The following is a 27,856-nucleotide window of genomic DNA, read 5'->3' as shown; positions in this document are numbered from 1 at the left end:
AATTGTAGACCTGCACCAGGCTGGGAAGACTGAATCTGCAATAGGTAAGCAGCTTGGTTTGAAGAAATCAACTGTGGGAGCAATTATTAGGAAATGGAAGACATACAAGACCACTGATAATCTCCCTCGATCTGGGGCTCCACGCAAGATCTCACCCCGTGGGGTCAAAATGATCACAAGAACGGTGAGCAAAAATCCCAGAACCACACGGGGGGACCTAGTGAATGACCTACAGAAAGCTGGGACCAAAGTAACAAAGCCTACCATCAGTAACACACTACGTCGCCAGGGACTCAAATCCCGCAGTGCCAGATGTGTCCCCCTGCTTAAGCCAGTACATGTCCAGGCCCGTCTGAAGTTTGCTAAAGAGCATTTGGATGATCCAGAAGAAGATAGGGATAATGTCATATGGTCAGATGAAACCAAAATATAACTTTTTTGGTAAAAACTCAACTCGTCGTGTTTATAGGACAAAGAATGCTGAGTTGCATCCAAAGAACACCATACCTACTGTGAAGCATGGGGGTGGAAACATCATGCTTTGGGGCTGTTTTTCTGCAAAGGGACCAGGACGCCTGATCCGTGTAAAGGAAAGAATGAATGGGGCCATGTATTGTGAGATTTTGAGTGAAAACCTCCTTCCATCAGCAAGGGCATTGAAGATGAAACGTGGCTGGATCTTTCAGCATAACAATGATCCCAAACACACCGCCCGGGCAACGAAGGAGTGGCTTCGTAAGAAGCATTTCAAGGTCCTGGAGAGGCCTAGCCAGTCTCCAGATCTCAACCCCATAGAAAATCTTTGGAGGGAGTTGAAAGTCCGTGTTGCCCAGCAACAGCCCCAACACATCACTGCTTTAGAGGAGATCTGCATGGAGGAATGGGCCAAAATACCAGCAACAGTGTGTGAAAACCTTGAAGACTTAGAGAAAACGTTTGCCCTCTGTCATTGCCAACAAAGGGTATATAACAAAGTATTGAGATAAACTTTTGTTATTGACCAAATACTTATTTTCCACCATAATTTGCAAATAAATTCATTAAAAATCCTACAATGTGATTTTCTAGATTTTTTTTCTCATTTTTGTCTGCCATAGTTGAAGTGTACCTATGATGACAATTAGTGGGAGAACTTGCACAATTGGTGGCTGACTAAATACTTTTTGCCCCACTGTATTTGGCTAAGGTGTATGTAAACTTCCCGACTTGAAATATACGTAATGCATAAGATACCTTGGATGGCTGAGGTGGTTCCCTCCAGAATGCCCTTCCCTAAGTGTAAACTTAATTATTTTGGCCCCGGATAGAGCTCTACTGAGGATCAGTTTAACATGGTAGTATTTTGCTCTAGTCTAGGTGAGGTAGATGCAGTCTTCCAACAGGGGGAAGGACAGCATAGGGGTCCAAGGTTCTCCTTGTATTTTCTTACTCTGACCTTTCAGCACACTGACCATGTGATCGTACTAACATTCCTTTCTGATTACTATGACTACGCCTAATTAACATACTCTGGACTCCACATGCTATATCAGCTGGCACGTCAAAGGAATTAACCAGGTGGTCAAGTGTAGCCGGGAGGGAGGGAGGGAGGGGTTGTACTGTTTTTGTTGCTATATCTGAAAATATAAAATAAAGTTGTTTTTTTTAATTAAAAAGCAAATAAACTGAACCTGAACCTGCCTTTTTAACCCCTTTACGCCCCTCCTCTCCTCCCTGTAGGGAACGGTCATCATCATAGCCAATCACGGAGATCGTATCGACATCCCGGCTGGAACGATACTGGAGAACAAGATTGTGTCGGGCAACCTTCGCATCCTGGACCACTGAAGCCTTTAACTACTCCTCCAGCACCACATCCACCACCATCATGTGACGAAGCCAGACTCATCCACCACCATCATGTGACCAGACACATTCACCCCAATCATGTGACCGAGCCAGACACATTCACCCCAATCATGTGACCGAGCCAGACACACCCACCACCATCATGTGACCGAGCCAGACACATCCACCACCATCATGTGACCAGGCACATTCACCCCAATCATGTGACCGAGCCAGACTTGATCCAGACTCCTTTAAATAAACTCCTAAGAGAGGGGTGTCATACCCAACAGATTGTGATGTGATATCCATGCTATACTATACCTGTAGTATTTCAGATCCCTGCCCATTAGATTCCCTTACTGTATGAGAATCGTGATAGAAGTCATATGGATGTGATGTCAATGGGAGATTCAATATCTACTGTACATGTCAGTACAGTCTTAGACTGGGATTCAATATCTACTGTACATGTCAGTACAGTCTTAGACTGGGATTCAATATCTACAGTACATGTCAGTACAGTCTTAGACTGGGATTCAATATCTACTGTACATGTCAGTACAGTCTTAGACTGGGATTCAATATCTACTGTACATGTCAGTACAGTCTTAGACTGGGATTCAATATCTACTGTACATGTCAGTACAGTCTTAGACTGGGATTCAATATCTACTGTACATGTCAGTACAGTCTTAGACTGGGATTCAATATCTACAGTACATGTTAGTACAGTCTTAGACTGGGATTCAATATCTACTGTACATGTTAGTACAGTCTTAGACTGGGATTCAATATCTACTGTACATGTCAGTACAGTCTTAGACTGGGATTCAATATCTACTGTACATGTTAGTACAGTCTTAGACTGGGATTCAATATCTACTGTACATGTCAGTACAGTCTTAGACTGGGATTCAATATCTACTGTACATGTCAGTACAGTCTTAGACTGGGATTCTATATCTACTGTACATGTCAGTACAGTCTTAGACTGGGATTCAATATCTACTGTACATGTCAGTACAGTCTTAGACTGGGATTCAATATCTACTGTACATGTCAGTACAGTCTTAGACTGGGATTCAATCCGATCGGGGATTTGGACATTGCACCATTTAAAGGTAACTCCTGATTGAGCCGACAGATACAGTGTTTACCGTGAATTTAGTGACCATGAACGTGGGAACTTTGCCTTTAAAACATGCATCACAGACAAAGCGGGATCGGATTGCATCCCGGCCCTAATTGACCATTCAATATTCTATAATGTCCACAACAATACCGAAGGAATACCAGTCAACAATATTATGAAATACTTGTCATTGTTATTTTGAAGGAGTTTGTCTTTTTAAAAAGTTTTTTTTACATCAAAATGATTATTTCACTGTAATCTTATTCCACTTGTACCTTACTGTCTCTCCACCTCTCTCTCTCCCTCTCTCTCCACCCCGCTCTCTCTCTCTCTCCCTCTCTCCACCCCTCTCTCTCTCTCTCTCTCTCCACCTCTCTCTCCCTCTCTCTCCACCCCTCTCTCTCTCTCTCTCTCCCTCTCTCCACCCCTCTCTCTCTCCCTCTCTCCATCCCTCTCTCCATCCCTCTCTCTCTCCACCCTCTCTCTCTCTCTCTCCCATCCCTCTCTCCCTCTCTCCACCCCTCTCTCTCTCCACCCCTCTCTCTCTCTATCCCTCTCTCCACCCCTCTCTCTCTCTCTCTCCATCCCTCTCTCTCTCCACCCCTCTCTCTCTCCATCCATTACATTTACATTTAAGTCATTTAGCAGACGCTCTTATCCAGAGCGACTTACACATTGGTGCATTCACCTTATGACATCCAGTGGAACAGCCACTTTACAATAGTGCATCTAAATCTTTTAAGGGGGGGTGAGAAGGATTACTTTATCCTATCCTAGGTATTCCCTCTCTCCATCCCTCTCTATCCCTCTCTCCATCCCTCTATCTATATATCCCTTTCTCCATCCCTCTCTCCATCCCTCTATATATCCCTCTCTCCACCCCTCTCTCCATCCCTCTCCCCATCCCTCTCTCCATTCCTCTCTCCATTCCTCTCCCCATCCCTCTCTCCATTCCTCTCTCCATTCCTCTCTCCATCCCTCTCTCCATCCCTCTCTTCAATAGCTCTCTGTCTAGAAAGAGAGAGAACAGTTGAATTTTCTGCTCAAGTGTTGTTCTTACACACAGAGGTCTACTGTAGGAGAGTTGATGACACACAGATGTCTACTATAGGAGAGTTGATGACACAGAGGTCTACTATAGGAGAGTTGATGACACACAGAGACCTACTGTAGGAGAGTTGATGACACACAGAGGCCTACTGTAGGAGAGTTGATGACACACAGAGGTCTACTGTAGGAGAGTTGATAACACACAGAGACCTACTGTAGGAGAGTTGATGACACACAGAGACCTACTGTAGGAGAGTTGATAACACACAGAGACCTAGGGCTGGATTCATCTCATATCACAGAAGTTCAGCGTTATAGCGTGATTTAAATGAGGAAACGGTGAATGCGGTCTCCGCTAACCCGCTAACGTTGCTTTTACATTTCTATTGCGCTGTAGCGCAGATCTTCAGCACAATGGATTGAATCAAGTCCCTGCTATCAGACGGTTGAATGACAACTCAACGTCTGAGGGGCCTACTGTCTGCAGAACGGGAGTCTGAAAGCAGTACGAGTGTTGTCCTGAGACTGAAAGCAGTACGAGTGTTGTCCTGAGACTGAAAGCTGTACGAGTGTTGTCCTGAGACTGAAAGAAATACGAGTGTTGTCCTGAGACTGAAAGAAATACGAGTGTTGTCCTGAGACTGAAAGAAATACGAGTGTTGTCCTGAGACTGAAAGCAGTACGAGTGTTGTCCTGAGACTGAAAGCAGTACGAGTGTTGTCCTGAGACTGAAAGCAGTACGAGTGTTGTCCTGAGACTGAAAGCAGTACGAGTGTTGTCCTGAGACTGAAAGCAGTACGAGTGTTGTCCTGAGACTGAAAGCAGTACGAGTGTTGTCCTGAGACTGAAAGCAGTACGAGTGTTGTCCTGAGACTGAAAGCAGTCAAATCACGAGTGTTGTCCTGAGACTGAAAGCAGTACGAGTGTTGTCCTGAGACTGAAAGCAGTACGAGTGTTGTCCTGAGACTGAAAGCAGTACGAGTGTTGTCCTGAGACTGAAAGCAGTACGAGTGTTGTCCTGAGACTGAAAGCAGTACGAGTGTTGTCCTGAGACTGAAAGCAGTACGAGTGTTGTCCTGAGACTGAAACTGAAGCAGTACGAGTGTTGTCCTGAGACTGAAAGCAGTACGAGTGTTGTCCTGAGACTGAAAGCAGTACGAGTGTTGTCCTGAGACTGAAAGCAGTACGAGTGTTGTCCTGAGACTGAAAGGGAGTCCCAGCTGCAGCTGATGCTATTCTCAAGCTGAATAAAGTGCAATATGAAATTAGCTCAAGCCTCTTGTCTGTGTTTAACTGTTTTACAGGACTACTATGGGAATTTAGACTTGAAATCAAATCAAATCAAATTTATTTATATAGCCCTTCGTACATCAGCTGATATCTCAAAGTGCTGTACAGAAACCCAGCCTAAAACCCCAAACAGCAAACAATGCAGGTGTAAAAGCACGGTGGCTAGGGAAAACTCCCTAGAAAAGGCCAAAACCTAGGAAGAAACCTAGAGAGGAACCAGGCTATGTGGGGTGGCCAGTCCTCTTCTGGCTGTGCCGGGTAGAGATTATAACAGAACATGACCAAGATGTTCAAATGTTCATAAATGACCAGCATGGTCGAATAATAATAAGGCAGAACAGTTGAAACTGGAGTAGCAGCACAGTCAGGTGGACTGGGGACAGCAAGGAGTCATCATGTCAGGTAGTCCTGGGGCACGGTCCTAGGGCTCAGGTCCTCCGAGAGAGAGAAAGAAAGAGAGAATTAGAGAGAGATATTAGAGTGGCCAGTCCTCTTCTGGCTGTCACAGAACAGTTGAAACTGGAGTAGGACAGTCAGGTGGACTGGGGACAGCAGAGTCATCATGTCAAAGTCCTGGGACATGGTCCAGCCCCAGGCACATAAACTACAGCAGCATAAATACTGGAGGCTGAGACAGGAGGGAGTCATCATGTCAGGTAGTCCTGGGGCCCCATCCGAGGGCTCAGGTCCTCTGGACAGGGCCAAACAGGAAGGATTTAACCCCACCCACTTTGATTCAAAGCACAGGACACCACTAGACAGGGATATCTTAACAAACCAGCCCCGAACTTACCATCCTGAGACAAATACTGGGCTGAGACAGGAGCCCACAAAGATCTCCCCATGGCACACCCAAGGAGGGGGCCAACCCAGGACAGGATGACCACATCAGTGAATCAACCCACTCAGGTATCTTCAACCACCCCTTCCAGGGACAAGGCATGAGAGAGGTAAGTTAGCCAGTGACCAGCCCCTGTAATTGGGTTAGAGGCAGAGAAATCCCAGTGGAAAGGGGAGGCACATTTTCAGTGGCCTGTACTGCAACACACTGTTGGTCATTGAACCCAGAGGTTCCTCTGGTGGTTACAATAAAGTCATCTGTACTGCTCTTTCATTCTCAAACTCCTTTCCTTCACATTAGTGGTTTTCTGGGACATCTTCAAATCAAATCAAATTGTATCTTCCCTGGTGGTTACGTCAGCTGATATCTTCAAAGGTGGTTACATTTTAACCCAGCCTAAAACCCTGGGACAGCAAGCCCTGCAGGTGTGAAGTTACGGTGGCTAGGGGTCTTCCCTGGTGGTTAAAACCTAGGGGTCTTCCCTGGTGGTTAAACCTAGAGAGGAACCAGGCTGGTGGTTACGTGGCCAGTCTTCTTCTGGTGGTTACGGGTGGGGTCTTCCAGAACATGGTGGTTAAATGTTCTTCCAGCATGGTGAATAATAATAAGGCAGAACAGTTGAAACTGGGTCAGCAGCACCCAGGTGGTTACGGACAGCAAGGAGTCATCATGTCAGGTAGTCCTGGGGCTTCCCTGGTGGTTACGTAGGGGGTCTTCCTGGTGGTTAGTAGGGGGGGGTCTTCCTGGTGGTTGCGTAGGGGTCTTCCTGGTGGTTACGTAGGGGTCTTCCCTGGTGGTTACGTTCTTCCTGGTGGTTACGTAGGGGTCTTCCCTGGAGGGGTCTTCCTGGATAAGGGGTCTTCCAGATATTACAAACTGACCTTCCAGCCCCTGGGGGTCTTCTGGTGGTGCAGCTTCCTGGGCTGAGTTACGTAGGGGTCTTCCCTGGTGGTTATCCGTAGGGGTCTTCCCTGGTGGTTAAACAGGAAGGATTTAACCCCACCCACTGGTGGTTACGTAGGGGTCTTCAACCACCAACTTACCTTCCTGGTGGTTAGCCCAGGGGATCTTCCTGGTGGTTAACTTCCTGGTGGTTAGGGGGTCTTCCCTGGTGGTTACGTAGGGGTCTTCCTGGTGGTCAACCCTTCTCAGGTGGTCTTCCCTGGTGGTTACGAGGGCTTCCCTGTTACGTGCTTCCTGTGGTTACGTCAGTCTTCCTGGTGGTTACGTTAGAGGGGTCTTCCCAGGTGGTTACGTAGGGGTCTTCCAGGTGGTTACGTAGGGGTCTTCCCTGGTGGTTACTTCCTTCCTGGTGGTTACGTGGGGTCTTCCCTGGTGGTTACGTAGGGGGTCTTCCCTGGTGGTTACTTCTTCCCTGGTGGTTACGTCCAGGGGTCTTCCCTGGTGGTTTTCTGGGGGTCTTCCCTGGTGGTTACGTTCTTCTTCCCTGGTGGTTACGTACTTCCCTGGTGGTTAGGGGGTTCCCTGGTGGTTACGTAGGGGTCTTCCCTGGTGGTTACGTAGGGGTCTTCCCTGGTGGTTACGTAGGGGTCTTCCCTGGTGGTTACGTAGGGGTCTTCCCTGGTGGTTACGTAGGGGTCTTCCCTGGTGGTTACTTCCTGTGGGGGGGGTCTTCCTGGTGGTTACGTAGGGGGGTCTTCCCTGGTGGTTACTTCCCTGGTGGGGGTCTTCCCTGGTGGTTACTTCCCTGTGGTTACGTAGGGGTCTTCCCTGGTGGTTACGTAGGGGTCTTCCCTGGTGGTTACGTAGGGGGTCTTCCTTCCCTGGTGGTTACGTGAGGGGTCTTCTTCCTGGTGGTTACATCTGGGGTCTTCCCTGGTGGTTACGTAGGGGTCTTCCCTGGTGGTTACGTAGGGGGTCTTCCCTGGTGGTTACGTAGGGGGTCTTCCCTGGTGGTTACGTAGGGGGTCTTCCCTGGTGGTTACGTAGGGGTCTTCCCTGGTGGTTACGTAGGGGGTCTTCCCTGGTGGTTACGTAGGGGTCTTCCCTGGTGGTTACGTAGGGGGTCTTCCCTGGTGGTTACGTTGGGGTCTTCCTGGTGGTTACGTCTTCCTGGGGTCTTCCCTGGTGGTTACGTAGGGGGTCTTCCCTGGTGGTTATGTAGGGGGTCTTCCCTGGTGGTTACGTAGGGGGTCTTCCCTGGTGGTTACGTAGGGGGTCTTCCCTGGTGGTTACGTAGGGGGTCTTCCCTGGTGGTTACGTAGGGGTCTTCCCTGGTGGTTACGTAGGGGGTCTTCCCTGGTGGTTACGTAGGGGGTCTTCCCTGGTGGTTATGTAGGGGTCTTCCCTGGTGGTTACGTGGTTACGTGAGGGGGGGGGTCTTCCCTGGTGGTTACGTAGGGGGTCTTCCCTGGTGGTTACGTAGGGGGTCTTCCCTGGTGGTTACGTAGGGGGTCTTCCCTGGTGGTTACGTAGGGGGTCTTCCCTGGTGGTTACGTAGGGGGTCTTCCCTGGTGGTTACGTAGGGGCCCTATTTTACATTTTTTCTAAAGTGTTTGCTTCGTGATTGGCCGGTTTGTCCTCAACAACACAATTATCCTCTACAGTAGAAACCGTTCAACAGATATGTTTTTATTTAACCTTTATGTAACTAGGCAAGTCAGTTAAGAACAAATTCTTATTTACACTGACGGTCTACCCCGGCCAAACCCGGATGACGCTGGGCCAATTGTGCGACTCCAAATCACGGATTCGAACCGGGGACTGTAGCGTCGCCTCTTGCACTGAGATGCAGTACCTGAGAGAGCTGCACACAATTGAGTCCTTCTGAACACAGTCCATGTCCACAGTCAACATTCTGCAGAAATCTATTTCCACTCTGACGACTCAAGGTCTTTGAGAATCTCCGCAGGCTGAAGGCAGTTCTACTGCAGTCACAAGGTAATGCAGAGCCAGTGATCCGGTAAACCTTCACTGTTAATGGCCTGAGCCGTGGCAGGAACAGGGCAGTGTGTGTGCAGAGTCCTGGGAACATAAAGATAAGCACTGGTCAGTGGAAATAAGACCTGCCCAGGCAGTTGGTCAGCAAAAACACAAACACTATTTAGTGCTTTAACCTGTGGTGGAAAAAGGACCCAATTGCCATACTTGAGTATATAAAAGTCATTCAGTAAAATAGGACTTGAGTAAAAGTCTAAAAGTATTTGGTTTTAAATATACTTAAGTATCAAAAGTAAAAGTATAAATCATTTCAAATGATTTATTTAAAGCAAACCAGACGGCACCATTTTTTTATTTTTAATTTACAGATAGCCAGGGTCACACTCCAACACTCAGACATCATTTACAAACAAAGCATTTGTGTTTAGTGAGTCCACCAGATCAGAGGCAGTAGGGAGGACCAGGGATGTTCTCTGTTTAGTGAGTCCACCAGATCAGAGGCAGTAGGGAGGACCAGGGATGTTCTCTTGATAAGTGTGTGAATTGGACCATGATCCTGTCCTAAGCATTCTAAATGTAACAAGTACTTTTGGGTGTCAGGGAAAATGTATGGAGTAAAAAGTACATCATTTTATTTAGGATTATATTGAAGTAAAAGTAAAAGTTGTCACAAAAAAAAAAAGTAAAATGAAGTATAGATACCTCAAAAAACTATTTAAGAAGTACTTTGAAGTATTTTTACACCACTGGCTTTAGGTCTACTTTAGATGGTGAAGGTGGTGATGGTGAAGATGGTGAACATAAACAGATAAGGTGTGTGTGACTTCACATGTAACTATAGAATATATAGAATTATAGAATATACAGACACTGTGTTCTGTGACACACACTCTCTCCTGCTCCTTTTAAGGAAACACAGTTTATCTACAAGATGAGAATAGTATTATCGCTCCTTAATATAACTAGGAACATTCACCCATGGGGCCATGACATATGTCTATATTCCCACAATGAAAACATAGTCTCATTGGATCTAAATATTTTCCTAAAGGGTATTCTTGATAATACGTTCCGTAATACTGTGGTTCAGGTGCTGCTGCTCTGGTGCTTGGCTTTGCTGAATGCAGTATGTGGACAGCTTTCACTGCTGCTGATATCTTCACCACTCCCTCCTTACAGCGGAGCATCAGCTTTTTCTGGAGGTCAGAGGTCCTCACCGTCTTAAAAGCATGACTTTGGTTAAGGATGATGGCAGGCATCTCTTCAGAAACAGGGGGGGCACTGTGGTCTTTGAACCTCTGGAGGAAGTGGATGTTGTCCTCTGTGTGAGAGAACTGCACCAGCTCAGAATCTCTCCTCCTCAGCTCAGCCACCTCCTGCTCCAGTCGCTCCAGGAGGCCTTCAGCCTGACTCACTTCAGCCTTCTCCTGGTCTCTGATCAGCTCCTTCACCTCAGAGCACCTTGTCTCCATGGTGCTGATCAGCTCAGCAAAGATCTTCTCGCTGACGTCCACGGCTGCCTGTGCAGAGAGCTTCAGAGAGTCCACAGCCCGTCTCAGCTCCTGCATCTCCTTCTCTCTCCCTGGATTCTCTGCTGGGATTTCTGTTGTTTCTCCCCCACCTGCTTCTGTTTCTCAGTCCTCTCTGCTGCAGCTGAGACTGTATCATGGCCTTTATGTTCATCCATCACACACAGCAGACAGATACACTGCTGATCGGTACGACAGTAAACCTCCAACAGTTTGTCATGTTGAGAGCAGATCTTCTCCTGTAGTTGCGTGGAGGCTTTGACCAGCATGTGCTGGTCTTTAAGGCGGGGAAATTATAGTGAGGCTGGAGGTGAGTCTCACAGTAAGAGACCAGACACGCCAGACAGGACATGATGGCTTTGTGTTTTCTCCCAGTGCAGAAATCACACTCCACCTCTCCAGGTCCAGCATAACAGAGAGCAGGAGGAGCAGCAGGAGGAGCAGCAGCATGAGGAGCAGCAGGAGGAGCAGCAGGAGGAGCAGTATGTTTCAGTTTCTCCACCACTTTAGCCAGCAACGTGTTTCTGTTCAGAACAGGCCTTTGTACGAAGGTCTGTCGGCACTCTGGGCAGCTGTAAACACCTTTCAGATCGTCCTGATCCCAGCAGCCCTCAATACAGCACATACAGTAGTTGTGTCCACAGGAAGTAGTCACCGGATCCTTCAGTATATCCAAGCAGATTGAACAGCTAAATGAATCCCGATCTTCAAAAAATGCCTCTGCCATTTTGACATTCACTAACAAACGGCACGGAGGAGTATCAGAGATAACTTTCGATTTCCTTGTTTGTGCAGAGGAAGAGGAGTGGCCTCCACAAGAGTAATACGAAACTAGATATAACAGATACTCTGTTGATCATCTATCAGACAGATATAACAGATCATCTATCAGACAGATATAACTGATCATCTATCAGACAGATATAACAGATACTCTGTTGATCATCTATCAGACAGATATAACTGATCATCTATCAGACAGATATAACTGATCATCTATCAGTCAGATATAACAGATACTCTGCTGATCATCTATCAGACAGATATAACAGATACTCTGTTGATCATCTATCAGACAGATATAACTGATCATCTATCAGTCAGATATAACAGATACTCTGTTGATCAGACAGATATAACAGATACTCTGCTGATCAGACAGATATAACAGATACTCTGCTGATCAGTCAGATATAACAGATACTCTGTTGATCATCTATCAGACAGATATAACAGATCATCTATCAGTCAGATATAACAGATACTCTGCTGATCGATGTGATATTAAACCTCCAGCATTGTCGTGATGAGAGAAGATCTTCTCCAGTAGACATGGTTGCTTTGAGCTAATCACAAATCCAAGTAGAGGTCCCATTCCTCTCCAGAGCGACTGAATCAAAGCAGAGGTCCCATTTCTCTCCAGTGAGAGAGAATCAAATCAGAGGTCCCATTCCTCTCCAGAGAGACTGAACAGCTGGGACTCTATATGTTCTGCTAATCACTGATAGATTCCAGACAGACACTACTGTCCTGTTGTGTACTACATACAATCATTTTTAAAGAGAGAAAATCCCAGCCCCATATCCCACTTAGACATCCCACACAAAAACAAACACCTGTCTGATCTCTCTCTCACACACACACACACATACACTCCTGAATGCTTATCTTTCACTCCTGACGTGTGTAGAAGACTACCGTAATTTCCGGACTATAAGCCGCTACTTTTTTCCCACGCTTTGAACCTCGCGGTTTATACAATGACGCGGCTAATTTATGGCATCCACTCTGACATCACAAGACACTGGCATCCACTCTGACAGGACGGAGGCTTTAGTAGTATCTTTATTGACTCTGGAGCAGCTCATCTTTATTGACTCTCTGGAGCAGCTTATCTTTATTGACTCTGGAGCAGCTTATCTTTATTGACTCTCTGGAGCAGCTTATCTTTATTGACTCTGGAGCAGCTTATCTTTTGACTTGGAGCAGCTCTTTATTGGAGCAGCTTATCTTTATTGACTCTGGAGCAGCTTATCTTTATTGACTCTGGAGCAGCTTATCTTTATTGACTCTGGAGCAGCTTATCTTTATTGACTCTGGAGCAGCTTATCTTTATTGACTCTGGAGCAGCTTATCTTTATTGACTCTGGAGCAGCTTATCTTTATTGACTCTGGAGCAGCTCATCTTTATTGACTCTCTGGAGCAGCTTATCTTTATTGACTCTCTGGAGCAGCTTATCTTTATTGACTCTCTGGAGCAGCTTATCTTTATTGACTCTGGAGCAGCTCATCTTTATTGACTCTCTGGAGCAGCTTATCTTTATTGACTCTGGAGTAGCTTATCTTTATTGACTCTGGAGCAGCTTATCTTTATTGACTCTCTGGAGCAGCTTATCTTTATAGACTCTCTGGAGCAGCTTATCTTTACAGACTCTCTGGAGCAGCTTATCTTTATTGACTCTCTGGAGCAGCTTATCTTTATTGACTCTGGAGCAGCTTATCTTTATTGACTCTGGAGCAGCTTATCTTTATTGACTCTCTGGAGCAGCTTATCTTTATTGACTCTCTGGAGCAGCTTATCTTTATTGACTCTGGAGCAGCTTATCTTTATTGACTCTGGAGCAGCTTATCTTTATTGACTCTGGAGCAGCTTATCTTTATTGACTCTGGAGCAGCTTATCTTTATTGACTCTGGAGCAGCTCATCTTTATTGACTCTGGAGCAGCTCATCTTTATTGACTCTCTGGAGCAGCTTATCTTTATTGACTCTGGAGCAGCTTATCTTTATTGACTCTCTGGAGCAGCTTATCTTTATTGACTCTCTGGAGCAGCTCATCTTTATTGACTCTGGAGCAGCTCATCTTTATTGACTCTCTGGAGCAGCTTATCTTTATTGACTCTGGAGCAGCTTATCTTTATTGACTCTGGAGCAGCTTATCTTTATTGACTCTGGAGCAGCTTATCTTTATTGACTCTGGAGCAGCTTATCTTTATTGACTCTCTGGAGCAGCTTATCTTTATTGACTCTGGAGCAGCTTATCTTTATTGACTCTGGAGTAGCTTATCTTTATTGACTCTGGAGCAGCTTATCTTTATTGACTCTGGAGCAGCTTATCTTTATTGACTCTGGAGCAGCTCATCTTTATTGACTCTGGAGCAGCTCATCTTTATTGACTCTGGAGCAGCTTATCTTTATTGACTCTGGAGCAGCTTATCTTTATTGACTCTCTGGAGCAGCTGATCTTTATTGACTGTCTGGAGCAGCTCTGACAGGCCGGAGGGAAGAAAGGAAAGAGGTAGAAACGAAGGGAGGAAAAGATGTAGATGTCAGAACTCATCCGGGGGGAGATGTCCTGGTTTTCTTCTCACAGAGAAGTTGAAAGAACTTGTTAATCTCGGAAACCCGGAACTACAACAATTAAGAATAATTGAATCTCTCCACAAGAGATTATGAATGTATTAATGCTGAGAGGGAGAACGACTCTAGTATCATGTGACTATGAAATAACACCGACCATTTCAACCACAAGAGGACAGAGTTGAGCTAACGCTATTCACAATACAATGGCAACGTTTGAGTAAACAATACAAATGAAAATATGAATCATGTTTTAAACTTTATTGTTAAAAGTCGGTAGAAAAACTGTTAAAATCGGAAAACATTCTCAGCTTTTGCCTTAAAGCATCAGAAATCCAACGGACAGAAGAGATACTCTAGCTCTGGTCCAGGGTGTTACTGCTCAGCCTTCCTTCACTAACGCCCGGGACCAGAGCTAGAGAGAGGGATGGAGAAACAGAGACACCATGCAGACAGTATACAGACACAGACATTGGCCGAGTCCAAAACGGCATCCTGTTCCCTATATAGTAGAGCTGGGTGACGTGGACCAAAATACATATGGTGATAAATTGCCTGAATTGATGCGATACTGATAAATATAACAATCTGTTTATAACATTAATCTGCACCACAGTTTCTATTATTCTCCTTTAAACTACTAGTTAGATGGTTGTAGCAGTCAATTGTCCCATTAACAAATCATATTGGCAAACTTACTTCATTTCAAACTTCACATTTCTCTAGAATAAGTTACTGCCTACGATAAGTGATCGGTAATGCCAGTGTCGATAATGATCGGTTTAATCAGCTAAGTGATCGGTAATGCCAGTGTCGATAATGATCGGTTTAATCAGCTAAGTGATCGGTAATGCCAGTGTCGATAATGATCGGTTTAATCAGCTAAGTGATCGGTAATGCCAGTGTCGATAATGATCGGTTTAATCAGCTAAGTGATCGGTATTGCCGGTGTCAATAATGATCGGTATTTCCGGTGTCGATAATGATCGGTTTAACGTCCCAGCTGTACTATACAATGCACTACTATTGACCAGAGGCCTATGAAGGGAACAGAGTGCCATTAGGGACGACCAGAGAGTAAAGCCCTTACTTACACATGTTCCCCAATAAGAGGAACACAGTGCCTTTAGGGACGACCAGAGGCCTATGAAGGGAACAGGGTGCCATTAGGGACGACCAGAGAGTAAAGCCCTTACTTACACATGTTCCCCAATAAGAGGAACACAGTGCCTTTAGGGACGACCAGAGGCCTATGAAGGGAACAGGGTGCCATTAGGGACGACCAGAGAGTAAAGCCCTTACTTACACATGTTCCCCAATAAGAGGAACACAGTGCCTTTGTCAAGTCCATAGAACAGCTGACAGACAAGATGTTAAGAGTATTATACACAACAACGCAACACCACAACATGGTGATCCTGTGTATTTACAAATTGCAGGGCTGAACACGTTTGCATATTTTTGCTACACCATAAACCCTAACAGCCATTTGGCTCGGCTTGTGTTGCGTACTTACATAGAGTATAAACATGAGGCTTTGGACAGTGGGCTGTAGAAGACAAGACAGACACCTTTAACTACCGATGAGGTATCCTCTGAAGTCTGTTGCAAGGAGAGAGTGTCTGTTAGGACGTCTATGGGCCAGACAGAGGAGTGTCTGTTAGGACGTCTATGGGCCAGACAGAGGAGTGTCTGTTAGGACGTCTATGGGCCAGACAGAGGAGTGTCTGTTAGGACGTCTATGGGCCAGACAGAGGAGTGTCTGTTTGAATGTCTATACGGCAGACAGAGGTGTGTGTGTGTATCTATGGGACAGACAGGTGTGTGTGTGTGTCTATAGATCAGACAGCGTTGTGTGTGTGTGTGTGGTGTGTCTATACGGCAGACAGAGGTGTGTGTGTGTGTGGTGTGTCTATACGGCAGACAGAGTTGTGTGTGTGTGTGGTGTGTCTATACGGCAGACAGAGGTGTGTGTGTGTGTGGTGTGTCTATACGGCAGACAGAGGTGTGTGTGTTCTCCCTGAGGTGAGTATCAGTCAGATTCAGAGACAGTGGAGATACCTCTGTATACAATACAACACACACACCCATACTGTACACACTGTACACTAAATACACTCCCATACAGTGAAAACATGATCAAATACCATCCATAGACAAATACTATGTAATGCCCCCCCCCCCCCCCCTCCACCACTAAATCCTGAAGATTGAAGTTCAGGACTACTTTACACTGAGGTATTTTGTCCCTATAAATACTGTTTCATTCAGAATTATCGTGACGTCTAGATACTCAAGAAGAGAATGACATTCAACATGACCAGTCTGTCTTTACACAGGCAACAGTGTGTGTGTGTGTTCAACACTCAATCAAAACTACAGACAGCAATCACATAGCTGTCAATCATACTCACTCATGGGACTACAAACCCCAGGTTGCTCGAAAAGTAGGAAGTCTGCATCCAAATCTATTGCTTCAACTGTGAAAGGTCATGGCAATGCCTTGTGGGAAAAAATGAACAGTTATAACACGGTGTTGGGTGGAGTTGCCCCTAGATGCTGATCTTAAGTCAGTTTCACATTTTCCCCACTAATGGTTAAGGTTAGGATTGGGGGAGGAGAAGCAGCTCCTAGATCTGTACTTAGGGGAAACTTCACCCCCTTACACACAGCCAGAACTCCCCATCAGACAGACAACACAGAGGTTTCAATACGACAGGACGTTGTCATGGATACTCAATAGATCCATGACGGGGGGGGGCACGACGCATACCACTATACACAAAACTGAACCCCGAAAACACACCTTGGTCGTACTCATTACTGCATACCGTAGCAAAACGGTTTGCAACGGAAAACAAACGTTTCTCATTAGACCAATGGAGGTAGGTCCCTTCCTGTTTGCTTCCGTTCAGCTTCCAGTGAATACGACCCTTGAACTTGAGATCTGCGATTATTATAGTCTAATAGCACAATAAAAATGTTAAAAAGAGTATTGAAGTGAAGCATATTGACCAAGAAGAGTAAAGGAGGACAACTAATGTAGCTTTATCTTCATTTTCTGGTTGAGTTACTATGAAGTCTGGGCAGAAATAAAGGACTTGAAGTCTTAAAGACGTATACGGATGGATATTGCAACAGTAAAGGAGAATAAACCCATGTGTGGTCATATGTTAGTATAATGGATAAATACAGTTTACAGTTCTTTCAGAAAACTAAATGATATCACCCAGTAGTGTTGGTTTCTTTCTCTTCTAGTTTCACATGAAAATATAGAAATCTTTGTTTTCATTCCCAATAAAAATCAAAAATACAAAAGGTCACTTAAAAGCACAGAGTCAAACAGAAACGGAGAGAACATTCCAGAAATCCCCCCCGCCCCAAAATCCCAGGCAGTTGGAGGTTCTAAGCGTCGTTCCTTTGCGACCAAAAGGAAAGTAGTTCCGACCAAGGACAAATAGTCCCCCTAGTCGAGAGGGCCCTGGAAGATGAGTCTAACGTATCCCTGCTCGCCACTCAGTTGCTGGGCGCAGAAGGGACAGGAGGCGTGGAAGGTGTGTGTTCCGTGCGGCAGCGGGATCTGACTCCAGAACACAGCAGTCTTCTCGGAACACACGTGACCACACGGTGAGAAGGCGTGGGTGGGCGGAGCCGTGTCCAGATAGAAGCTTGCCTCGCAGCCCAACCAGAGGGGAACGTACGGCCCAGTGGCTCGACACATAGGACACTCCCTGCTCCAGCCCTGCTCCCTCTCCTCCTGGTCCTGGTCCAGCCTGTCTCTGTCCCGGTCCAGCCTGTCTCTGTCCCGGTGGCTTCCCCAGTTGTGGTAACCATGGACGTGGCCACACTGGAGATAGACCCACGGCTGCTTCTCATCTGGGGTGTCCTACAGTAGGTGAGATACATTGTAAGTAATCCCATAAGGGGAGAATGGAAGAGTCACCAGCAACACATACAGCAACAACAAAAACACCCGGATACATCAGAAAACATATAGAACATAAACCCCCTGCTGCCTTCTCTACAACTGGTCTTTCCCTACAGAAACCCCCTGCTACCTTCTCTACAACTGGTCTTTCCCTACAGAAACCCCCTGCTGCCTTCTCTACAACTGGTCTTTCCCTACAGAAACCCCCTGCTGCCTTCTCTACAACTGGTCTTTCTTTCTACAGAAACCCCCTGCTGCCTTCTCTACAACTGGTCTTTCCCTACAGAAACCCCCTGCTGCCTTCTCTTGGTCTTTCCTACAGAAACCCCCTGCTGCCTTCTCTACAACTGGTCTTTCCCTACAGAAACCCCCTGCTGCCTTCTCTACAACTGGTCTTTCCCTACAGAAACCCCCTGCTGCCTTCTCTACAACTGGTCTTTCCCTACAGAAACCCCCTGCTGCCTTCTCTACAACTGGTCTTTCCCTACAGAAACCCCCTGCTGCCTTCTCTACAACTGGTCTTTCTCTACAGAAACCCTCTACTGCCTTCTCTACAACTGGTCTTTCCCTACAGAAACCCCCTGCTGCCTTCTCTACAACTGGTCTTTCCCTACAGAAACCCCCTGCTGCCTTCTCTACAACTGGTCTTTCCCTACAGAAACCCCCTGCTGCCTTCTCTACAACTGGTCTTTCCCTACAGAAACCCCCTGCTGCCTTCTCTACAACTGGTCTTTCTCTACAGAAACCCCCTGCTGCCTTCTCTACTCTACAACTGGTCTTTCTCTACAGAAACCCCCTGGTCTTTCCCTACAGAAACCCCCTGCCCTTCTCTACAACTGGTCTTTCTCTACAGAAACCCCTGCTGCCTTCTCTACAACTGGTCTTTCTCTACAGAAACCCCTGCTGCCTTCTCTACTCTACAACTGGTCTTTCTTTCTACAGAAACCCCTGCTGCTTCCTTCTCTACAACTGGTCTTTCCCTACAGAAACCCCTGCTGCTATCTCTGCTCTACAACTGGTCTTTCCCTACAGAAACGCCCTGCTGCCTTCTCTACAACTGGTCTTTCCCTACAGAAACCCCCTGCTGCCTTCTCTACAACTGGTCTTTCCCTACAGAAACCCCCTGCTACCTTCTCTACAACTGGTCTTTCCCTACAGAAACCCCTGCTGCCTTCTCTACAACTGGTCTTTCCCTACAGAAACCCCTGCTGCCTTCTCTACAACTGGTCTTTCCCTACAGAAACCCCCTACTGCCTTCTCTACAACTGGTCTTTCCCTACAGAAACCCCCTGCTGCCTTCTCTACAACTGGTCTTTCCCTACAGAAACCCCCTGCTGCCTTCTCTACAACTGGTCTTTCCCTACAGAAACCCCCTGCTACCTTCTCTACAACTGGTCTTTCCCTACAGAAACCCCTTGCTGCCTTCTCTACAACTGGTCTTTCCCTACAGAAACCCCCTGCTACCTTCTCTACAACTGGTCTTTCCCTACAGAAACCCCCTGCTACCTTCTCTACAACTGGTCTTTCCCTACAGAAACCCCCTGCTGCCTTCTCTACAACTGGTCTTTCTCTACAGAAACCCCCTGCTACCTTCTCTACAACTGGTCTTTCTCTACAGAAACCCCCTGCTGCCTTCTCTACTCTACAACTGGTCTTTCCCTACAGAAACCCCTGCTACCTTCTCTACAACTGGTCTTTCCCTACAGAAACCCCCTGCTGCCTTCTCTACAACTGGTCTTTCCCTACAGAAACCCCCTGCTGCCTTCTCTACAACTGGTCTTTCCCTACAGAAACCCCCTACTGCCTTCTCTACAACTGGTCTTTCTCTACAGAAACCCCCTGCTACCTTCTCTGCTCTACAACTGGTCTTTCTCTACAGAAACCCCCTGCTACCTTCTCTGCTCTACAACTGGTCTTTCCCTACAGAAACCTCCTGCTGCCTTCTCTACAACTGGTCTTTCCCTACTAGCTCTGACTTTACTGATTGCTACTTTATTAAGGAGAAATGTACTGACTATGACTGAGATGTGGTTGTCCCACCTAGCCACTAACTGTAGTGGCTCTGGATATAAGTCACTGCTAAATGACTCACTACTGTAGTGACTCTGGATAAGAGAGTCTGCTAAATGACTCCCTACTGTAGTGACTCTGGATAAGAGAGTCTGCTAAATGACTCCCTACTGTAGTGACTCTGGATAAGAGGGTCTGCTAAATGACTAAATGTCTGGCTCAGTTGATAGAGCATGGTGCCATTAACACCAGGGTCGTGAGTTTGATTCCCGCTGGGGCAACCAATAGGAAAATGTATGTAATAACTGCTGTAAGTTGCTTTGGATAAGAACATGTGCAAAACAATTTTATTTTTTTTTTGGGGGGGGGGCATATTTTCTATTGTATTGTCATTGTATTAGGGAGGGAACTTGCCTTGCGTCTCATGGAGGGGAAGGCCAGGGTGTTGAAGCCGACGGGACACTGGGGCCGGGCTGCGTTGATTTCCTGACGTAGCGCCTCCAGGTGTTTGATGGTGGGGGTGCGGCTCAGGCCCTCGGCCGTGCGCCACAGGAGCGTGGCTCCACACAGGTCTATCAGAGAGCCATCCACCAGCTCCTGGCTCTCTGCCTCTACCTGAGGGGAGAGGGGACAATCTTCAAAACACGCAACAATATACACAACAATACGCGTCATTTCATCAGAATGCGTTAAAGTAACATCACACATTAAACCTACTTTCAAAACGTTCAGATGATTACACTTTAACAAAATGTAAACTGAGACTCAGCGATATGACGTTGCCACGAATAGCAGAGCAGATATTGAGATGAGCACAATGCATGACTTCACTCTCTCAGTCACACTGAGTATCTGTGCATGACTTCACTCTCTGTCACACTGAGTATCTGTGCATGACTTCACTCTCTCAGTCACACACACTATCTGTGCATGACTTCACTCTCTCAGTCACACTGAGTATCTGTGCATGACTTCACTCTCTGTCACACTGAGTATCTGTGCATGACTTCACTCTCTGTCACACTGAGTATCTGTGCATGACTTCACTCTCTCAGTCACACACACTATCTGTGCATGACTTCACTCTCTCAGTCACACACACTATCTGTGCATGACTTCACTCTCTCAGTCACACACACTATCTGTGCATGACTTCACTCTCTGTCACACTGAGTATCTGTGCATGACTTCACTCTCTGTCACACTGAGTATCTGTGCATGACTCCCCTCTCTGTCACACTGAGTATCTGTGCATGACTCCCCTCTCTCAGTCACACACACTATCTGTGCATGACTTCACTCTCTCAGTCACACACACTATCTGTGCATGACTCCACTCTCTCAGTCACACACACTATCTGTGCATGACTCCACTCTCTCAGTCACACTGAGTATCTGTGCATGACTCCACTCTCTCAGTCACACTGAGTATCTGTGCATGACTCCACTCTCTCAGTCACACACACTATCTGTGCATGACTCCACTCTCTCAGTCACACACACTATCTGTGCATGACTTCACTCTCTCAGTCACACACACTATCTGTGCATGACTCCACTCTCTCAGTCACACACACTATCTGTGCATGACCACTCTCTCAGTCACATTGAGTATCTGTGCATGACTCCACTCTCTCAGTCACACTGAGTATCTGTGCATGACTCCACTCTCTCAGTCACACACACTATCTGTGCATGACTCCACTCTCTCAGTCACACACACTATCTGTGCATGACTCCACTCTCTGTCACACTGAGTATCTGTGCATGACTCACACTGAGTCACACTGTGCATGACTCCACTCTCTCAGTCACACACACTATCTGTGCATGACTCCACTCTCTCAGTCACACACACTATCTGTGCATGACTCCACTCTCTCAGTCACACACACTATCTGTGCATGACTCCACTCTCTCAGTCACACACACTATCTGTGCATGACTCCACTCTCTCAGTCACACACACTATCTGTGCATGTACACAGGTGCTCTTCACGCTGCTACAAGGTGTGAGCTACGGGACCAAAACAGCGGAGAAGTTTAGCCGCGCGCTTCAACGCTATTAGTTGTTGAGGAAATGGACCGGACAATATTGCTGTTTACGTTGTGCATCTCTGAGCATCTCCCCCCATCTCTGACTTTTAAGGAGCACAGTGTTGAAGGGGTGTAGTGTCTCGTATAGCCCTGTAGATGGCAGGCTAGCCCATCTGTTCTCCACATCTCTGTATGGAGGTTGGAGAGCTGGTACACATTACTGACAAACACACACACACATCCTGTCTCAAACACAACAACACAACCAACTCACATCCTGTCCCAAACACAACAACACAACCAACTCACATCCTGTCTCAAACGCGACACTACACCCAACTCACATCCTGTCCCAAACACGACAACACAACCAACTCACATCCCGTCCCAAACACGACAACACAACCACCTCACATCCTGTCTCAAACACGACAACACAACCACCTCACATCCTGTCTCAAACACTACACCCAACTCACATCCTGTCTCAAACACGACACTACACCCAACTCACATCCTGTCTCAAACACGACACTACACCCAACTCACATCCTGTCTCTTACACGACACTACACCCAACTCACATCCTGTCTCTTACACGACACGACACTACACCCAACTCACATCCTGCACCAAACTCACATCCTGTCTCAAACACACACTAGTACTGGCATCTCCTGCACACACACACACATTAATCATGTCACACTCTCATTATAAATCAAGGCAGACTTTTATCAACACATACTGTAAGGACTCCAGGCCCTGGGGAGGGTGTGAGTGTCTTCTCCTATGGGTCTATCCTTAATTACAATCACTTCAACCCTGAACACTCAGACTGGGGAAGGACAAACAGGCCCACTGGCACTGGGTTCTGGTGGTGTGTGTGAACATGTCTGCATGTGCATATCTGTGTGGATGATCTGTGCATGAAGGGCATACTGTAGGACACTATGCTGCAGTGTTGACCTCTTCTGTTTTCCCCAGTCACCTGCCTGGTGGACAGAGTCCTCTACTGACCGACCGACGGACACACACACAGAACCAGTCACATCCCATTTAACATAGACACATGCTGTCATATATCCTGTAAATACTACTATCTAAATGTAAAACTACAGGCTGGGCCATAGGCTACAGCCTCTAATCAACTACAGGCTGGGTATACTGCCATAGGCTACAGCCTCAAATCAACTACAGGCTGGGTATACTGCCATAGGTTACAGCCTCAAATCAACTACAGGCTGGGTATACTGCCATAGGCTACAGCCTAAAATCAACTACAGGCTGGGTATACTGCCATAGGCTACAGGCTAAAATCAACTACAGGCTGGGTATACTGCCATAGGCTACAGCCTCAAATCAACTACAGGCTGGGTATACTGCCATAGGCTAAAATTAACTACAGGCTGGGTATACTGCCATAGGCTACAGCCTCAAATCAACTACAGGCTGGGTATACTGCCATAGGCTACAGCCTCAAATCAACTACAGGCTGGGCCATAGGTTACAGCGTCAAATCAACTACAGGCTGGGTATACTGCCATAGGCTACAGCCACAAATCAACTACAGGCTGGGCATTAGGTTACAGCCTCAAATCAACTACAGGCTGGGTATACTGCCATAGGCTACAGCCTCAAATCAACTACAGGCTGGGTATACTGCCATAGGCTACAGCCTCAAATCAACTACAGGCTGGGTATACTGCCATAGGCTACAGCCTCAAATCAACTACAGGCTGGGTATACTGCCATAGGCTACAGCCTCAAATCAACTACAGGCTGGGTATACTGCCATAGGCTACAGCCTCAAATCAACTACAGGCTGGGTACACTGCCATAGGCTACAGCCTCAAATCAACTACAGGCTGGGTACACTGCTATAGGCTACAGCCTCAAATCAACTACAGGCTGGGTATACTGCCATAGGCTACAGCCTCAAATCAACTACAGGCTGGGTATACTGCCATAGGCTACAGCCTCAAATCAACTACAGGCTGGGTATACTGCCATAGGCTACAGCCTAAAATCAACTACAGGCTGGGTATACTGCCATAGGCTACAGCCTCAAATCAACTACAGGCTGGGTATACTGCCATAGGCTACAGCCTCAAATCAACTACAGGCTGGGTATACTGCCATAGGCTACAGCCTCAAATCAACTACAGGCTGGGTATACTGCCATAGGCTACAGCCTCAAATCAACTACAGGCTGGGTATACTGCCATAGGTTACAGCCTCAAATCAACTACAGGCTGGGTATACTGCCATAGGCTACAGGCTAAAATCAACTACAGGCTGGGTATACTGCCATAGGCTACAGGCTAAAATCAACTACAGGCTGGGTATACTGCCATAGGCTACAGACTCAAATCAACTACAGGCTGGGTATACTGCCATAGGCTACAGACTCAAATCAACTACAGGCTGGGTATACTGCCATAGGCTACAGCCTCAAATCAACTACAGGCTGGGCAATAGGTTACAGCCTCAAATCAACTACAGGCTGGGTATACTGCCATAGGCTACAGCCTCAAATCAACTACAGGCTGGGTATACTGCCATAGGCTACAGCCTCAAATCAACTACAGGCTGGGTATACTGCCATAGGCTACAGCCTCAAATCAACTACAGGCTGGGTATACTGCCATAGGCTACAGGCTAAAATCAACTACAGGCTGGGTATACTGCCATAGGCTAAAATTAACTACAGGCTGGGTATACTGCCATAGGCTACAGCCTCAAATCAACTACAGGCTGGGTATACTGCCATAGGCTACAGCCTCAAATCAACTACAGGCTGAGCCATAGGTTACAGCGTCAAATCAACTACAGGCTGGGTATACTGCCATAGGCTACAGCCTCAAATCAACTACAGGCTGGGCATTAGGTTACAGCCTCAAATCAACTACAGGCTGGGTATACTGCCATAGGCTACAGCCTCAAATCAACTACAGGCTGGGTATACTGCCATAGGCTACAGCCTCAAATCAACTACAGGCTGGGTATACTGCTATAGGCTACAGCCTCAAATCAACTACAGGCTGGGTATACTGCCATAGGCTACAGCCTCAAATCAACTACAGGCTGGGTATACTGCCATAGGCTACAGCCTAAAATCAACTACAGGCTGGGTACACTGCTATAGGCTACAGCCTCAAATCAACTACAGGCTGGGTATACTGCCATAGGCTACAGCCTCAAATCAACTACAGGCTGGGTATACTGCCATAGGCTACAGCCTCAAATCAACTACAGGCTGGGTATACTGCCATAGGCTACAGCCTCAAATCAACTACAGGCTGGGTATACTGCCATAGGTTACAGCCTCAAATCAACTACAGGCTGGGTATACTGCCATAGGCTACAGCCTCAAATCAACTACAGGCTGGGTATACTGCCATAGGCTACAGCCTCAAATCAACTACAGGCTGGGTATACTGCCATAGGCAACAGGCTAAAATCAACTACAGGCTGGGTATACTGCCATAGGCTACAGGCTAAAATCAACTACAGGCTGGGTATACTGCCATAGGCTACAGCCTCAAATCAACTACAGGCTGGGTATACTGCCATAGGCTACAGCCTCAAATCAACTACAGGCTGGGCCATAGGTTACAGCCTCAAATCAACTACAGGCTGGGTATACTGCCATAGGCTACAGCCTCAAATCAACTACAGGCTGGGTATACTGCCATAGGTTACAGCCTCAAATCAACTACAGGCTGGGTATACTGCCATAGGCTACAGGCTAAAATCAACTACAGGCTGGGTATACTGCCATAGGGTACAGGCTAAAATCAACTACAGGCTGGGTATACTGCCATAGGCTACAGCCTCAAATCAACAACAGGCTGGGTATACTGCCATAGGCTACAGCCTCAAATCAACTACAGGCTGGGTATACTGCCATAGGCTACAGCCTCAAATCAACTACAGGCTGGGCCATAGGTTACAGCCTCAAATCAACTACAGGCTGGGTATACTGCCATAGGCTACAGCCTCAAATCAACTACAGGCTGGGTATACTGCCATAGGCTACAGCCTCAAATCAACTACAGGCTGGGTATACTGCCATAGGCTACAGCCTCAAATCAACTACAGGCTGGGTATACTGCCATAGGCTACAGCCTCAAATCAACTACAGGCTGGGTATACTGCCATAGGCTACAGCCTCAAATCAACTACAGGCTGGGTATACTGCCATAGGCTACAGCCTCAAATCAACTACAGGCTGGGTATACTGCCATAGGCTACAGCCTCAAATCAACTACAGGCTGGGTATACTGCCATAGGCTACAGCCTCAAATCAACTACAGGCTGGGTATACTGCCATAGGTTACAGCCTCAAATCAACTACAGGCTGGGTATACTGCCATAGGCTACAGGCTAAAATCAACTACAGGCTGGGTATACTGCCATAGGCTACAGCCTCAAATCAACTACAGGCTGGGTATACTGCCATAGGCTACAGCCTCAAATCAACTACAGGCTGGGCCATAGGTTACAGCCTCAAATCAACTACAGGCTGGGTATACTGCCATAGGCTACAGCCTCAAATCAACTACAGGCTGGGCCATAGGTTACAGCCTCAAATCAACTACAGGCTGGGTATACTGCCATAGGCTACAGCCTCAAATCAACTACAGGCTGGGTATACTGCCATAGGCTACAGCCTCAAATCAACTACAGGCTGGGCCATAGGTTACAGTCTCAAATCAACTACAGGCTGGGTATACTGCCATAGGCTACAGCCTCAAATCAACTACAGGCTGGGTATACTGCCATAGGCTACAGCCTCAAATCAACTACAGGCTGGGCCATAGGTTACAGCCTCAAATCAACTACAGGCTGGGTATACTGCCATAGGCTACAGCCTCAAATCAACTACAGGCTGGGTATACTGCCATAGGCTACAGCCTCAAATCAACTACAGGCTGGGTATACTGCCATAGGCTACAGACTCAAATCAACTACAGGCTGGGTATACTGCCATAGGCTACAGCCTCAAATCAACTACAGGCTGGGCAATAGGTTACAGCCTCAAATCAACTACAGGCTGGGTATACTGCCATAGGCTACAGCCTCAAATCAACTACAGGCTGGGTATACTGCCATAGGCTACAGCCTCAAATCAACTACAGGCTGGGTATACTGCCATAGGCTACAGCCTCAAATCAACTACAGGCTGGGTATACTGCCATAGGCTACAGCCTCAAATCAACTACAGGCTGGGTATACTGCCATAGGCTACAGGCTAAAATCAACTACAGGCTGGGTATACTGCCATAGGCTAAAATTAACTACAGGCTGGGTATACTGCCATAGGCTACAGCCTCAAATCAACTACAGGCTGGGTATACTGCCATAGGCTACAGCCTCAAATCAACTACAGGCTGGGCCATAGGTTACAGCGTCAAATCAACTACAGGCTGGGTATACTGCCATAGGCTACAGCCTCAAATCAACTACAGGCTGGGCATTAGGTTACAGCCTCAAATCAACTACAGGCTGGGTATACTGCCATAGGCTACAGCCTCAAATCAACTACAGGCTGGGTATACTGCCATAGGCTACAGCCTCAAATCAACTACAGGCTGGGTATACTGCCATAGGCTACAGCCTCAAATCAACTACAGGCTGGGTATACTGCCATAGGCTACAGCCTCAAATCAACTACAGGCTGGGTATACTGCCATAGGCTACAGCCTCAAATCAACTACAGGCTGGGTATACTGCCATAGGCTACAGCCTCAAATCAACTACAGGCTGGGTATACTGCCATAGGCTACAGCCTCAAATCAACTACAGGCTGGGTATACTGCCATAGGCTACAGCCTCAAATCAACTACAGGCTGGGTATACTGCCATAGGCTACAGGCTAAAATCAACTACAGGCTGGGTATACTGCCATAGGCTACAGGCTAAAATCAACTACAGGCTGGGTATA

General features: G+C 46.8%; 1 protein-coding gene and 2 pseudogenes across 1 annotated transcript in view; 1 reads left to right on the top strand and 2 right to left on the bottom strand.

Annotated features, from left to right (window-relative positions):
- Positions 1–3,203, top strand: part of LOC115125816 (UTP--glucose-1-phosphate uridylyltransferase-like) — a 111,050-nt pseudogene extending 107,847 nt beyond the window's left edge.
- A 5,511-nt stretch (positions 3,204–8,714) lies between these two features.
- LOC115117949 (E3 ubiquitin-protein ligase TRIM47-like) lies at positions 8,715–11,393 on the bottom strand (annotated as a pseudogene).
- A 2,784-nt stretch (positions 11,394–14,177) lies between these two features.
- peli1b (pellino E3 ubiquitin protein ligase 1b) overlaps positions 14,178–27,856 on the bottom strand; it is a 75,565-nt gene continuing 61,886 nt past the window's right edge. The window contains exons 7-8 of the mRNA XM_065023020.1: positions 20,284–20,484; positions 14,178–17,817 (exon numbers count right to left, since the gene is read on the bottom strand). Of these exons, the coding sequence (XP_064879092.1) occupies positions 17,398–17,817; positions 20,284–20,484 (621 nt within the window). The 3' untranslated portion in view covers positions 14,178–17,397. The remainder of the gene's footprint in view (positions 17,818–20,283; positions 20,485–27,856) is intronic.

The sequence above is a fragment of the Oncorhynchus nerka genome, linkage group LG10 (assembly GCF_034236695.1).
Source record: "Oncorhynchus nerka isolate Pitt River linkage group LG10, Oner_Uvic_2.0, whole genome shotgun sequence".
NCBI classification, from domain to species: Eukaryota; Metazoa; Chordata; class Actinopteri; order Salmoniformes; family Salmonidae; genus Oncorhynchus; species Oncorhynchus nerka.
Note: the sequence above shows the minus strand (reverse complement) of the source record. Positions and strands in the feature narration are given on the sequence as shown.